Source organism: Typopeltis vanoorti, chromosome 5 (genome assembly GCF_054136105.1).
Source record: "Typopeltis vanoorti isolate ZY-2024b chromosome 5, IOZ_Tvanoo_1.0, whole genome shotgun sequence".
In the NCBI taxonomy this organism is placed as follows: domain Eukaryota; kingdom Metazoa; phylum Arthropoda; class Arachnida; order Uropygi; family Thelyphonidae; genus Typopeltis; species Typopeltis vanoorti.
In genome coordinates this window covers 94,716,626-94,729,067 of record NC_143553.1, presented here as the reverse complement: position 1 = coordinate 94,729,067, position 12,442 = coordinate 94,716,626, and the positions used below count along the sequence as shown (strand labels likewise).

General features: G+C 35.5%; 1 protein-coding gene across 1 annotated transcript in view; it reads left to right on the top strand.

Moving 5' to 3' along the window:
• The window catches only part of Mys45A (SDA1 domain containing protein Mys45A), a 203,423-nt gene that overhangs the window by 45,810 nt on the left and 145,171 nt on the right, over window positions 1-12,442 (top strand). Inside the window, exon 8 of the mRNA XM_090393262.1 lies at window positions 7,155-7,229. Coding sequence (XP_090249388.1) covers window positions 7,155-7,229 — 75 coding nt within the window. The remainder of the gene's footprint in view (window positions 1-7,154; window positions 7,230-12,442) is intronic.

Sequence of the window (12,442 nt, the reverse complement as noted above, 5' to 3'; positions counted from 1 at the left end):
TCAGCGACAATGATGATATTTATTTTTTAGAAAATAGTGAAAATAGTGATTGTGAACTCTTTCCATCTCTTGGATCTCACTGTTCTCAATTCACATATTTTGTATAATGTACATACTGGTGAAAATATCACACATGCTAATTTTCAATAGACTCTCATCAGAGAAATTTTTCAAAAGTTCCACATGCCAAGACTGACCACTACATCTGGATAACCATGACAGGGTGACAAACCCTTCAGACTGAGGGAAAGACATTTCCTAATACCTATGCCTCCCACACCCGAGAAAGCAAATCCCATTAGGCATTGTTATGCATGTTCAAATACCACATTGGGGCAAAGAAAAGAGAGCCAGTATATGTGTGCCAAATGGGGCATAGCCTTATGTGTGCACCCCTGCTTTCAAAATTACCACACACACTACGTATTGAAGTATTTTGGGGGAGGTGTTTCTCACTTGAAGTTGTGTGTGACATTATTTGACATGGAATAAACAAATAAATTTCAAGATAAATTTTGGACATCCCTAACTTGAAAATAAAATTCCTATCTAACAGTTTTGTATAAATTGACTTCAATTTATACAAGAAAACAGATCAAAAATGTGTAATACATTATAGTAACTATTCATATTTTATAAAATATTTTATAATTGTGAAAATAACTCAGCAAGGAGGGTCATACTGGTTTAGTATCTCAGCAGTTAAAAGGTTAAACCAGAATCATTGCACCATATAGCAGAACTCACAGAAGCTTAATGTCAGTTGCTCATCTTTGATTCTTTTTATTACTCAAGTACACATTTTTCTTTTCAACATGATATTCATTTTTATTCTGCTCATTTGTAGGTAGTGATTCTACCTGTTTTAAATCCTATGTATGCTCTTGTATCTTGAGCTAGTCTGTAGATATTACTATTAAAATTAATATAATCAATTTAATTTTTTCTTCATCATCAAATTCCTGCCATGTACCCTGAAGGGGTGTACAGGATATGATAGTACTACATGAAAAAAAATTACATCATTACTAACTTCCTATCTACAATTTTCCTCCAAATCAGTCTGTTACTTGTCAAGACTCCAACATTATCAGATCTTGAAAGTTTATTTTCCACTTGGTTAGAGTATAATAAATTTAGTTTAATCCTTTATCCAAGTGTGAGCAAACAAAGTTTGCGCCTGAAAGTATCTTCAGGACTGGGTTAAGGTGGTACCACACCAGGGCAACTCGTTAAAAAGGTGGAGCAAGCTACCAACACTCCTATCTTAGTATCTCCTATAATGCAAAACACATCTCCTAGCGGATATGTCTAATGTTATGCATTAAGGGAAGGGCCACTACCCAGACCGGTTTCGACCTTTATTGAGGTCTCTTCAGTGGGAGCCAGGCCCAAGTCGAGATATCAGGCAGAAGCATTAGCAGGTCATCTCCACCTATAGGAATTGCCAATTGGTGTGCCACCCTTTTTTAATAAATTACTCTGGATTTAGAGAAAGATGTTGAAAGTTTATTTTTCACTTGGTTAGAGTGTAATATATTTAGTTTAATCCTTTATCCAAGTGTGAGCAAACAAAGTTTGCGCCTGAAAGTATCTTCAGGACTGGGTTAAGGTGGTACCACACCAGGGCAACTCGTTGCAGTCACACTTGGATAAAGGATTAAACTAAATTTATTATTATCAGATCTTATATTTCTATTGTCTAAGGCACTTTGTACCGTATCAATCCACCTATATCTTGGTCTTCCTCTGGGTCATTTTGCTGCCAACCTGGCAGAGAACACTTGTTTTGCTAATCTTTCTTCGCCCATTCTGTTTAAGTGACCACACCACCAGAGATTAGCTCTGCTAGTGCATTCCTGGATGCTGGCAATGTCAAGTTCTTTCCCAGTATCCTTATTTTTAATATGATATTGCCATTGATTCCATCTGTTCACGCCTCTGATCTTTCTCAGGACTCTCACATCTGCAGTCTCTAGTCTTTGGTCAAGTATTTTACTTCTGACCCAACTCTCAGATCCATAAGTGAAAACTGGTTTGAGCACTGTCTTGTATACAGCTAATTTAGTGTTCTGACTAATTTCTCTCTTATTCCATATGAATTTATTCAATTGACTTCCCACCATACCAGCTTTGCTGATTCTGTTGTCTATTTCTATGTTTAATTTACCATCTTCACTAAAAATCGTGCCTAAGTAGCTGAAATGTTTTACTTGTTCCACAGGCTCTCCATTCACAACACAGTTGGCATTTTCAATGATTCTGCCTATTTTCATTGTCTTTGTCTTTTTAATGCTGACCTTCATACCATATCTATTACAACAGTCATTCAATTTAGCCAGAGAATCTTGCAGACTTGTAGCGGATTTATTTAGCAGTATAACATCATCTGCATAAAGCAAAGAGCTGACATTAACATCTCCAATTTTGATATCATATTTAATACCACTTTCCTTCATAATGTGATCCACATAGATAATGAATAACAGAGGGGATAATGTACATCCTTGTCTCGCACCAGATTTAACATTAAACCACCTTCCTGTACTTCCTTCAATTCTAACTGCTGACTTACAACTCAAAAAGACTAAGTATTGCTCGATATAATGTCCCATTAACACCATATAACTCTAAGGTGTTGAATAGCTTCTCTCTTGGCACTTTGTCATATGTCTTTTCCAAATCGACAAAACTTAAATACAGATCTTTGTTATATTCCCATGCTTTCTCGACTATTTGTTGTAAAGTGAAGATCTGATCCTCTATTTGGACAGCCTGACAGCCTCTAATTGGCCTGAATCCAGTTTGTTCTTCACCAAGCTTTTCTTCCACAATTCTTCTCAACCGTATTACATAGTGATCACTTCTAATTTCAACTTCCAATTTTGTTCTCCTAATTGTGAATTCATGAACATTTTTATGGTAGAAGATGATGTTAGTAACGACTACTGTCGTGTACAAAAATCATCTAGTGGGTACACTTCTGCAATAACAGACACCATTATAACAAACTCATCCATTATATATATATATATATATATATATATATATATAAAAACTAAAAATTCCCAACCAAAACCCCCATTGGCATAGTTCTAAAGGAAATTCACTAAAACATATTGTTCTTTTAAGTCCTTGTGAGTTTGATATAGTGAGAATTAACTCTACATAACCATTAATACTACTAATTCTACTCTTCCCCAATTTCTTATAATATTTTAAAGTCTGGGTTTTGTTTTCAATTCATTTTGTGAGAAAAAAAAATTTAGGTTTCCAATAAAGCCAATTTTTTTTTATTTTCTTCATGTCAGCAGTAATGTTTCTACCTACTGCAGCAATAGTACAGCTTATAGAATGGGCTGATATTCTCAGCATAGCTACAGATAGTGCCCAATATTTGACAACTGTTATTCAAACTAGTTCAGAATGGAGCATGTCCTCTACATGCCTGTGATATTTTCTCCTTAACTATCTTACTGACCATGATATGATATTCTCAGCTTAGCTACAGATAGCCCAATATACAGAAACAACACTTCTATATTATAAGTGGTGAAAGTGATGCATATCCTTTATATGCCATTGATATATTCCGTTTAACACTACCAGCTATGATGTGTGTGTGCATGCCTCAGTCAAAACATGGATACAGTGTGTGATGTGTTTTATTCATTTTGGCCAATTGGTGTTGCTGTTACAAAGTGACCAACTTTCAGTCACTGAAAGTTGGTCACACCAACCAGACCAGCAAATAATAATAATTATTATTATCTGAGATCTCCAGGGAGTCAAGGACTCATCGAGGGAGGCTGTAAATTACCCAACCAAGCTATCATACCTTCCTTTGAATTCATTTATAGTAGATGCAGTCACTATCCATAAGGGCAAATTATTCCACTCACTCACTGCTCTCTGGGAGAAAAACCTAGCTCTTAACCCTTTCTTGACTGAGAACAACCTTAACTTCCATGGATACCCCCTCCATGTTCTCTCCCTGCCTTCCATAAAACGAAAAATTTCATCATTTGAAATGTTATAACTCCCATTCAAAAGTTTATAGACCTCTATCATATCACCCCTCTTTCTCCTGTTAACCAGAGTCTGTAATCCACATACTCACAATCTGTCCTCATAATCTAAATCCCATAATCCAGATATAATCTTTATAATTCTTCTTTGCATCCTTTCCACAGCTTCTTTATCCCCTTAGAACCTGGGAGTCCAAATATGCACACAGTAATCCAAGTGTGGTCTTATAAAGAGGCAAAGTTACTTCCTTTGTCAAGATTCGCTTCAACATAGCAATTATTCTGTGAGTTGTATTTGCAACTTTTGCTATGTGACCTTTGAACTTTAAATTCTTATCCGCCAATATACCAAGATCCCTTGCCTCTTCAGTTTCTTGTAGCATAACCCCACTAATATAATATACTGCTGGAACTCTAATCACGCCAAAGTGCATAACTTTACACTTACTAACATTAAACTGACAGCCATTTTCATTTGTCCAGATTTCCAGTCTATTCAAATCATTTTGTAATTGCTGAATATCAGTAGCATCCCTGATTGCCCTGCCTATCTTCGCATCATCAGCAAACAATTGAAAATCTGATGATAGACCCTGCTTGATGTCATTAATGTATAGATTGAACAATAATTGCCCAAGGACTGAACCCTGAGGTACACCACTGGTTACCTTAAATCTGGCAGATTCACACCCACTGTATACCACTTTTTGATATCTGTCTGACAACCATCCCCTGATCCAAGTCAATAGATTGTTCCAATCCCATATTCTCCAGTTTATACAACAGTCTATCGTGTGGTATCCTATCAAATGCCTTAGAAAAATCCAACATTATCATAGTGTATCTATTCCCTTTATCCAACTCAGCCATAACATTGTTATAAAATATGAGCAAATTGCTAAAACATGACCTTCCTTTAGTAAACCTATGCTGTTCCTTGCAGAATATAGAATGCTTGTCTACCCATTTCTGTATGCGAGTTCTTACCAACTTCTCTAAAATCTTCACTACCACACCAGAGATACTAATAGGTCGGTAGTTAGACACATCAGTTTTTTTGCACCACCCTTGTGCAATGGAACTATCATACATTCCTGTGGTATCATTCCTGAGTTGAGACTCAAGTTATACAAAAGTGTGAAAGGCCTAGCCAATTCAGCTGAACATTCCTTTAACAAATGGACAGATATTCCATCTGTCCCTATTGACAAATTCATATCCAGGTTATGCAAGAGCTCTTCAACCTCATTTTCATGAGTGTAGCAGTAGCTCCATGCACCATACTACATACACCTGGTTGATATATCTTGGCAAAGTGAGCACTCATTAACTGAACAATCTCCTTAGCTTCCAACACTCGTGTACCATCTGCATTCAATAACGTTATTCTTTCACATTCATTCTTTCTTTTGCTTGCGGCATAATGATAAAATCTTTTGGATTGCCTTTAGCTTGCATGGCCAAAACGGAGTATTTCATACTCCATTTTAGCTTTTCTCACAATATTTGTTACTTTTCTGGGCTGAGCTTTATATATTTCATAACTCCTCTCACTCTTATTCTCACAATATTCTTTCCAGATCATCTTTTTCTTGTGGATCTCTAGCTTAATAAGGCTGCACATCCATTTCACTCCCATCCTATTTATTCTTCAAACAGTAGGGATACATTCAGATACCTCCTCATTCGAGCACTTTTTCAAACATTCCCATGCATTGCTGACATTTTTTCCATTCAGTAACTGATACCATGGGACCAAAGAGAGTATTCTTCTAAGTGGATCATAATTTCCAGCTTTGTAATTCAGCATGTAGCCTGATTTAATCAGAGCTTCAATATAAGTAGATACTTCCCAAGAAAGAACAGCATAATCACTGTCACTAATTGGTGGTAAAATAGCCATATTCTTGACAGAGATCCCTTCTGATGCTATGAGCAAATCCAACTTTTACCTTGAGTTTCTTCTTTCACGTGCTGCTTGAGAAAGTTATCTCGCAACAATTCAATAAATTCCTGTTCTTTCTGATCATGAGATTTCTCTTCTACCCAATCAATGTTTGGAAAATTAAAGTCACCCATAATGATCATTCGCCTAGTACCCATAAGGCTAAATTGGTGATGCATTTCTTCATCCCCTGCAACTGAGCTGCCAGGTCTGTTGCAACACCCCACCATATATTTCATTCTGTTAACCTCCACTTCATACCAATTAGACTCAAATTCATCGCTACATGGGACATTGTTACCATCGTTTTCTTGTATTTCTACCCTAATGGTAAACCTTTATCTCCACATAGTTGTGATTTTGGTTTTAGAACTTTATCTCCAGTTGTCCTATCTACTCCGTGAAAACATGGTGTAGAATAAAGAAATTTTTGATAGATTTGGGAAATAAGTAAAAAAAATCAATTTTTTAAACAGCTGTTTAGTTACTTGGACAAATTAATCTCTGCACCTCCTTATATATATAAAAGAGCCATTGAAACCAATGATAAATATTTAGTAACTGTTTGAAACTAATGTGCCACCACTACATCAGATTGACCATACTATCAGTGTATGCTTAAAGAAGGAAATGAAACTTCCTTTCGAAATGAATATTTGTGCTGTTGTTATGAAAACACTTCATAAAACTAGTTTAGTTACAAACTCTAAACACTCTTTGTTTAAAACTGATTGCTATCAATAAAAGAATTTGAGGATGAAATATTTAATAAATCCATTTTACAAATGTATTCATGATTCAAATATTCATTTAAATTTGCTAGTTATAAGAGCCTTAACCATAAATACATAGATATTTTGAACATTTGGATGCTGTAATTTGATACCCAAACTGCAAAATAAGATAAGATACACTCGAACTTTTATCATAGTTTATTAATATTTAAGCAAAATAAGTAATGGATCCACATTTTTTAAATATAAAAGATCCTTATAAAAAATGTATAAAACAGTTATTGTATTTTACAAGAAAAGATTTTAAGATTTAAGTCAAGGGAGAATTTGCTTTTTTGTCATAAACCTTGCAATTCAGTTACATTAATTTTGTCCTATCTTTGATATTCATATAATTTCAGTCTTTTTTTTTTTCCCTCTTTGCTTCAACTATCACTCTATCCCAAGGTGATGGTGGCAGCTTTGAAATTTTTCTTGGGATCTGATGAAGATGATGTGAAAAGTGATGACAGTGAATCTGAAGTAGGTGCATAAGAATGCCGCAATGAACTTAAGTAGAAAGCAATTTTTATTTTATTATAATAGGTTTATGCCAACTTATTTAAAATATAAATGATCAGAAACAAATGGTGTTTAACTGCTTATATAAACAAAAAACACTAGGTGTCTGCATTCATCAAGAAATCAAAAAATGTTTTCTATCTTATTTTTGCAAGATCCCCCATCCAGAAACAGTGATCTGTGCTTCAGAGAGGGAGAGAGAGAAAGATTTTGTATGCAGTTGCATATTCTACACTGTTGTATATTAAGAATATTTTGAAATAAATGTGCTACATTTGTAAATTATTTTTTTATAACTTTATATAATTACAAGAGAACCAAAATATCCCCTAATTGTTTTGAGAAGTATATTTCACTTTTTTTTTATAGATGGGTACTACAAGAGCTCCCCCTCCAATTATTTGGAACCGAATCTTCTGACCAAGTCTTCTGAATTATATAGTGCAGCCTCTGCAAAACTTTCACATTTCCATATTTAATTAAGCATTTCTAGTTGAATATCATCTACTCCAGCTACCTTTCCACATTTCATATTTCTGATAGTTTTCTTGCCACATGAAGTATTTATGTGATTTTTTTTTTTTTTTTGTGTATTCTTACCATTCTTCCTGTGTTTTAAACTGTTCCATATTTTTCATGAATAATATTTGAATAGTTGCGTATACACTTTACCTCTGAAAACTACTGGATTTTTAATATTTTTAAATTTGCCCACTTTTTTTTTTTTTTTTTTTTTTTTTTTGCCTACTCAAAACTGACTGGTGATTACTTCCTATTTCTGATCTCCTGTATATACTTATATGTTTCAATTCAACACTAACATAGTTAATGAGATTTTTATTTCTTGTGTCTTCTCTCCAGATGAATGCCCACCTTTATGTTGGAATTGAAGTCTAACATATACATCTTTACTTTTGTCTGCAAATTTTCTTCCTTGAAGGTCTTTCTTCAGTTTCAAGAAGATGTAATAGTCACTGGGTGCTAGATCTCAGCTGTAGGGTGGGTGTTCAATCTCCTGGAAGCCACAGTCCTTTACTGCAGCCTCCTCAATAATAGCCGTATGGACTAGAGCATCCCATAGAGCAGCTGGGCCATTCAGGGGTACACAAAAAATAATCAGTAATGGTGGAAAAACAAGTAAAGTAAACAAAATGCAAAACGTTAGTTATGGAACAATAGATGTTAAGTTTGAATCACTGCTAATGGAGACACTTGAAAACTAGCTCACATTAGCGAATGATAATTGGTGAGGGCATGGCTATGAACCCCTCCCCCAAACGACTCTTCTACCATTCATTACACACAGTTCATGAGTCACTTTTGTCACCCATCTTCCTTTCCAGAACAATCGCGTGTCACTAAGAAATGACCTTTGCGATAACGAACCTTCCATTTGTGACATTTCTAGAACTTCTCCAAAAATATAAATACATAAGTAGCAAGACTGTTTGATCAGTTCAGTTACTGACTTAGTATAAGTAAGTACGTTGTCTTTAATTGTGATTCTTTTCAAGTAGTTTTTTTATTTAATGTTTAATGTAGTTTCAGTTATTATTGTCAGTGATTTTTAAATGTGTCAGTTATGGATCAATGGTTGAAAACAGGAACAGATAAGATTAAGATAGGCACTGAACAAAAGTGTCAGTATTTAAAAACAGCTATTTTAAAACCAAGGGATACAATTTATAGAAATGGATTTAAAAGGGGGTACACAAGTGGAAAAAGGTTGGGAACCACTGGACTAGAGCATTGTTGTGAAGCAGGTGAACACCATGACTCAACATTTCTCGTCTCTTCTCCTTTATGGCTTCATGTAGTTTGTGCAGGAATGAAGCATAATATTCTGCATTCATAGTGGTATTCCTTTCCTTCAATCAAATGAATTCCCTGGCAATCCAAAAAGATTGTTGGCATGATCTTCTTGGTGGACTGAGTGACCTTGGCTTTTCTCGGTGGTGCTTCACCCAGTTTGCACCACTCCATGGATTCTTTCTGGAAAGAGGATCATAATAAAGGACCATGATTTCATCCCTGGTGACAATGGATTCCAGCACTTTTCTCTGATTCCTTTGGCAAAGCTCTAAAATCTTGCAGGAACGGGTCACATGATGCTCCTTCCTAATTGAAGGAAGAAATCAAGGCACTCACCTTGCACTGACCTTTGTCATAAGATGCTTCTCGTGAATGATGTAAAAGACAGTTGTTATAGAAAACCCAACCTTGCTGAGATTTCTTTGAGGTTCAGCCGTTCTGTCATTGAGCACTCAACAGGAGAGACATTTTCTCACGAGGATCATCTTCGATGCTCTCTTCCTAGGCAAAACTGTTTAGCCCATTCCTTCACAGTGGAATATGAAGGAGAAGCTCTCCCATAAACACCATCCAATTGCTGCTTGATAGCACTTGGAGAAAGCTCTTCTTTAGTGAAAAACTATCACAGCATAGTACTCAATATTTTACATTACAGCCACTTAGCATGCCACGTTTTAGTCAAGCAAGTGCCTCCAACTGAATGATGCAGGTGGAGAGTTGAAACTGGTACACTAACTTTCCCATAGGTGGTGGTATATATCATACACAGTGTTTTAAAAATTTGCATGAATTTTGTATGTTAGGCTGGAAACTTTTGGAACCTACATCGTATAAGCCTTATAACCAGACTTATTCTAGAATCTATCCAGACAAACTAACTCTTTACCTCAATTTTCACTTAATATGTTAGGCTCAGTGGCTAAGTAACTTTGTCACATGAACCTAATTAATGATATCATAGGGCAGTGAATCCTGTTTATGTAGTCTGTTATGTCTACCAGAGTTCTCAAGGTGGTTTGTCTATTTTGCAAAATGAAAATTCCACTAAATTCCTGTTACAAAATATATAGCAGAATCTTAAATAGAAAACTAATGAAATATTCCAAAAACTTTATTTTAGAAGTACAGAATGGATTTAGAAAAGGACGATCATGTATAGACCCGGCCTTTTGCCTAAAATTAATAATAGAGAAAAGAAGAGAATACAATTTAGAAACACATATTGCATTTATTGACTTTGAAAAAGCATTTGACAAAGTTAAAAGAAAGACAAATACCAAATAATATCCTGAAAGCTATCACAAGTATACATGAAAATAATCAAATACAAATAAGATTAAATCACGAGCTATCATATACGAGAGAGATAAACCAAGGGGTCCGACAGGGATGTCCCCTCTCAGCAACTCTTTTTAATATCTACTTAAATGAAATAATAATAAAATGGAATAAAAATTTACATCAAGGAATTAAACTTTCTCCTTAAACACTCTCCTCTTTGCTGACGACCAAATAATAATTACAAATTCTGAAGATAACTTACAGAAAGCTATTTTAGATCTAAATGAGATATCCAGAGATTATGGTATGATAATATGTCTGCGCGGTTGGCCTAGTGGCTATGCGCTTTGCAACCATATGCCTGGGGAAGGAGTGTCCTAGGTTCGATTCCCGTCGGTGACGTGAGGAGCTGAAGGATCTTCCTCAGCCATAGCCAAGTTAGCCAGTCTTGGGCGTGGACAGCAGGGTTTTTTCCCCAGTTTATTCTGGTGTTTTTCATCCTGCAAAGCAGGCAAACTGGCCTTGAGAACTCAACACTACAGGCCATAGGATACACCGGGGCATAAGACTGACCACCTTATCCTGTAAACGGAGTGAGGTCCGATGATCAATGGACCCTCGACACCGCAAGGTAAAAGAGGGTATAAGGAAGATGATGATGATGATAATATCAACAGAAAAATCAAAAACTATAGCCTTTAAAGGACAAGATCCAGCAAGAACTAAAATAGTAATAGATAGACAAGATCTTGGAACAGGTGAATTCATTTAACTACCTAGGATGTATGATCACATATGAAAATGAAAAAGATATAAATGTAAAAATTGCAAAATATTTAAAAATAACAGGTGTAATTAACTCTGTATTTAAACCAAACCTAGTTCAAAAACAAACCAGATGAAAAGTATACAATACATTACCCCTACCAATCTTAATGTATGGAAGTGAAATCTGGACAATAAAACAAAAAGACAAAGTTTAACAACAGCAGAAATAAAGTTTATAAGAAAAACTGCAAAGTATACCCTATTTGATTACAAAAGAAATGAAGAAATTATCAAAGAATTAAACCAAGAACCAGTAATAGAAAAAATTAAAAAATATAAACATAAATGGATGGAACATGTTCAAAGAATGAAAACAGAAAGATTACCAAAACAAGCTTTAAAGTACAAGTCATTAGGAAAAAGAAAATCAGGACGTCCTCTTAAACAATTCAACGAAGACTTCTAAGAACGGAACAGGCCATGCTAGGCCTAAATCCACATTTCCACAAAGAAAACTGTGTCATGTCTGTAGGACTAGCAAACTCGCCTTCAATTTAAAAGTCCTACATAGGATTTGGACTCGGATCTGCCCAACCAAAGGAGATAGTTCATGCCAACTGAGCTATAAAGGCTCTCTCCAAATATTCATTTGCAAATAATATTTTATTCAAATCCAAAGCAATTTCATTCTGTTAATTTTCTTGCTTTTTCGGGATGTTGCATGAAATTAATTAAGGCATGGCTTTATGGGTTATTATATGAAGTTATAAAAATAATCATTCTAATGCCTTTTATTCCCCAAAGGGAGAATGAATGCTGTTTTAGTCCCACTATCAGTGATATTAAACCACATCCAGTGAAGAGAGTATGGCAGCAACTGCTGCCTTCGCATGGTTCCTAACCTCAATGCAATATGTTATTGTCTGAAATAGTTTGGGTTCTACAGTTGATTTTCTTGAGTTGCAGCATTAAAAACCCAAGTTTATGTGAGTAAAAACTGCGTTTGCCTGTGTGATTGTTCTTTCGATTCCTTAATGATATGCGTGGCCACTTCTATTAGGTCAAATCCTCGATAGTCTTCCTTTGAATTATGCACTGGAGTTCTGCCATGGCTATCCACAGGCGCTTGCCTGTGGATAGCCTAGAGCAAGCGGGCGGCAGAAGTACATCCGGCATATCATCCTTCTACTCCGGAAGGAGCTGTCGTAGGTGCTGTGCTAAAGTCCAGGAAAGGTCAGCCACAGGTCGAAAAAAGCCTTGAACCACATGCTGTATTGTCTTTTTATTCAAATCACAGTTCTTTGTTCTCAATT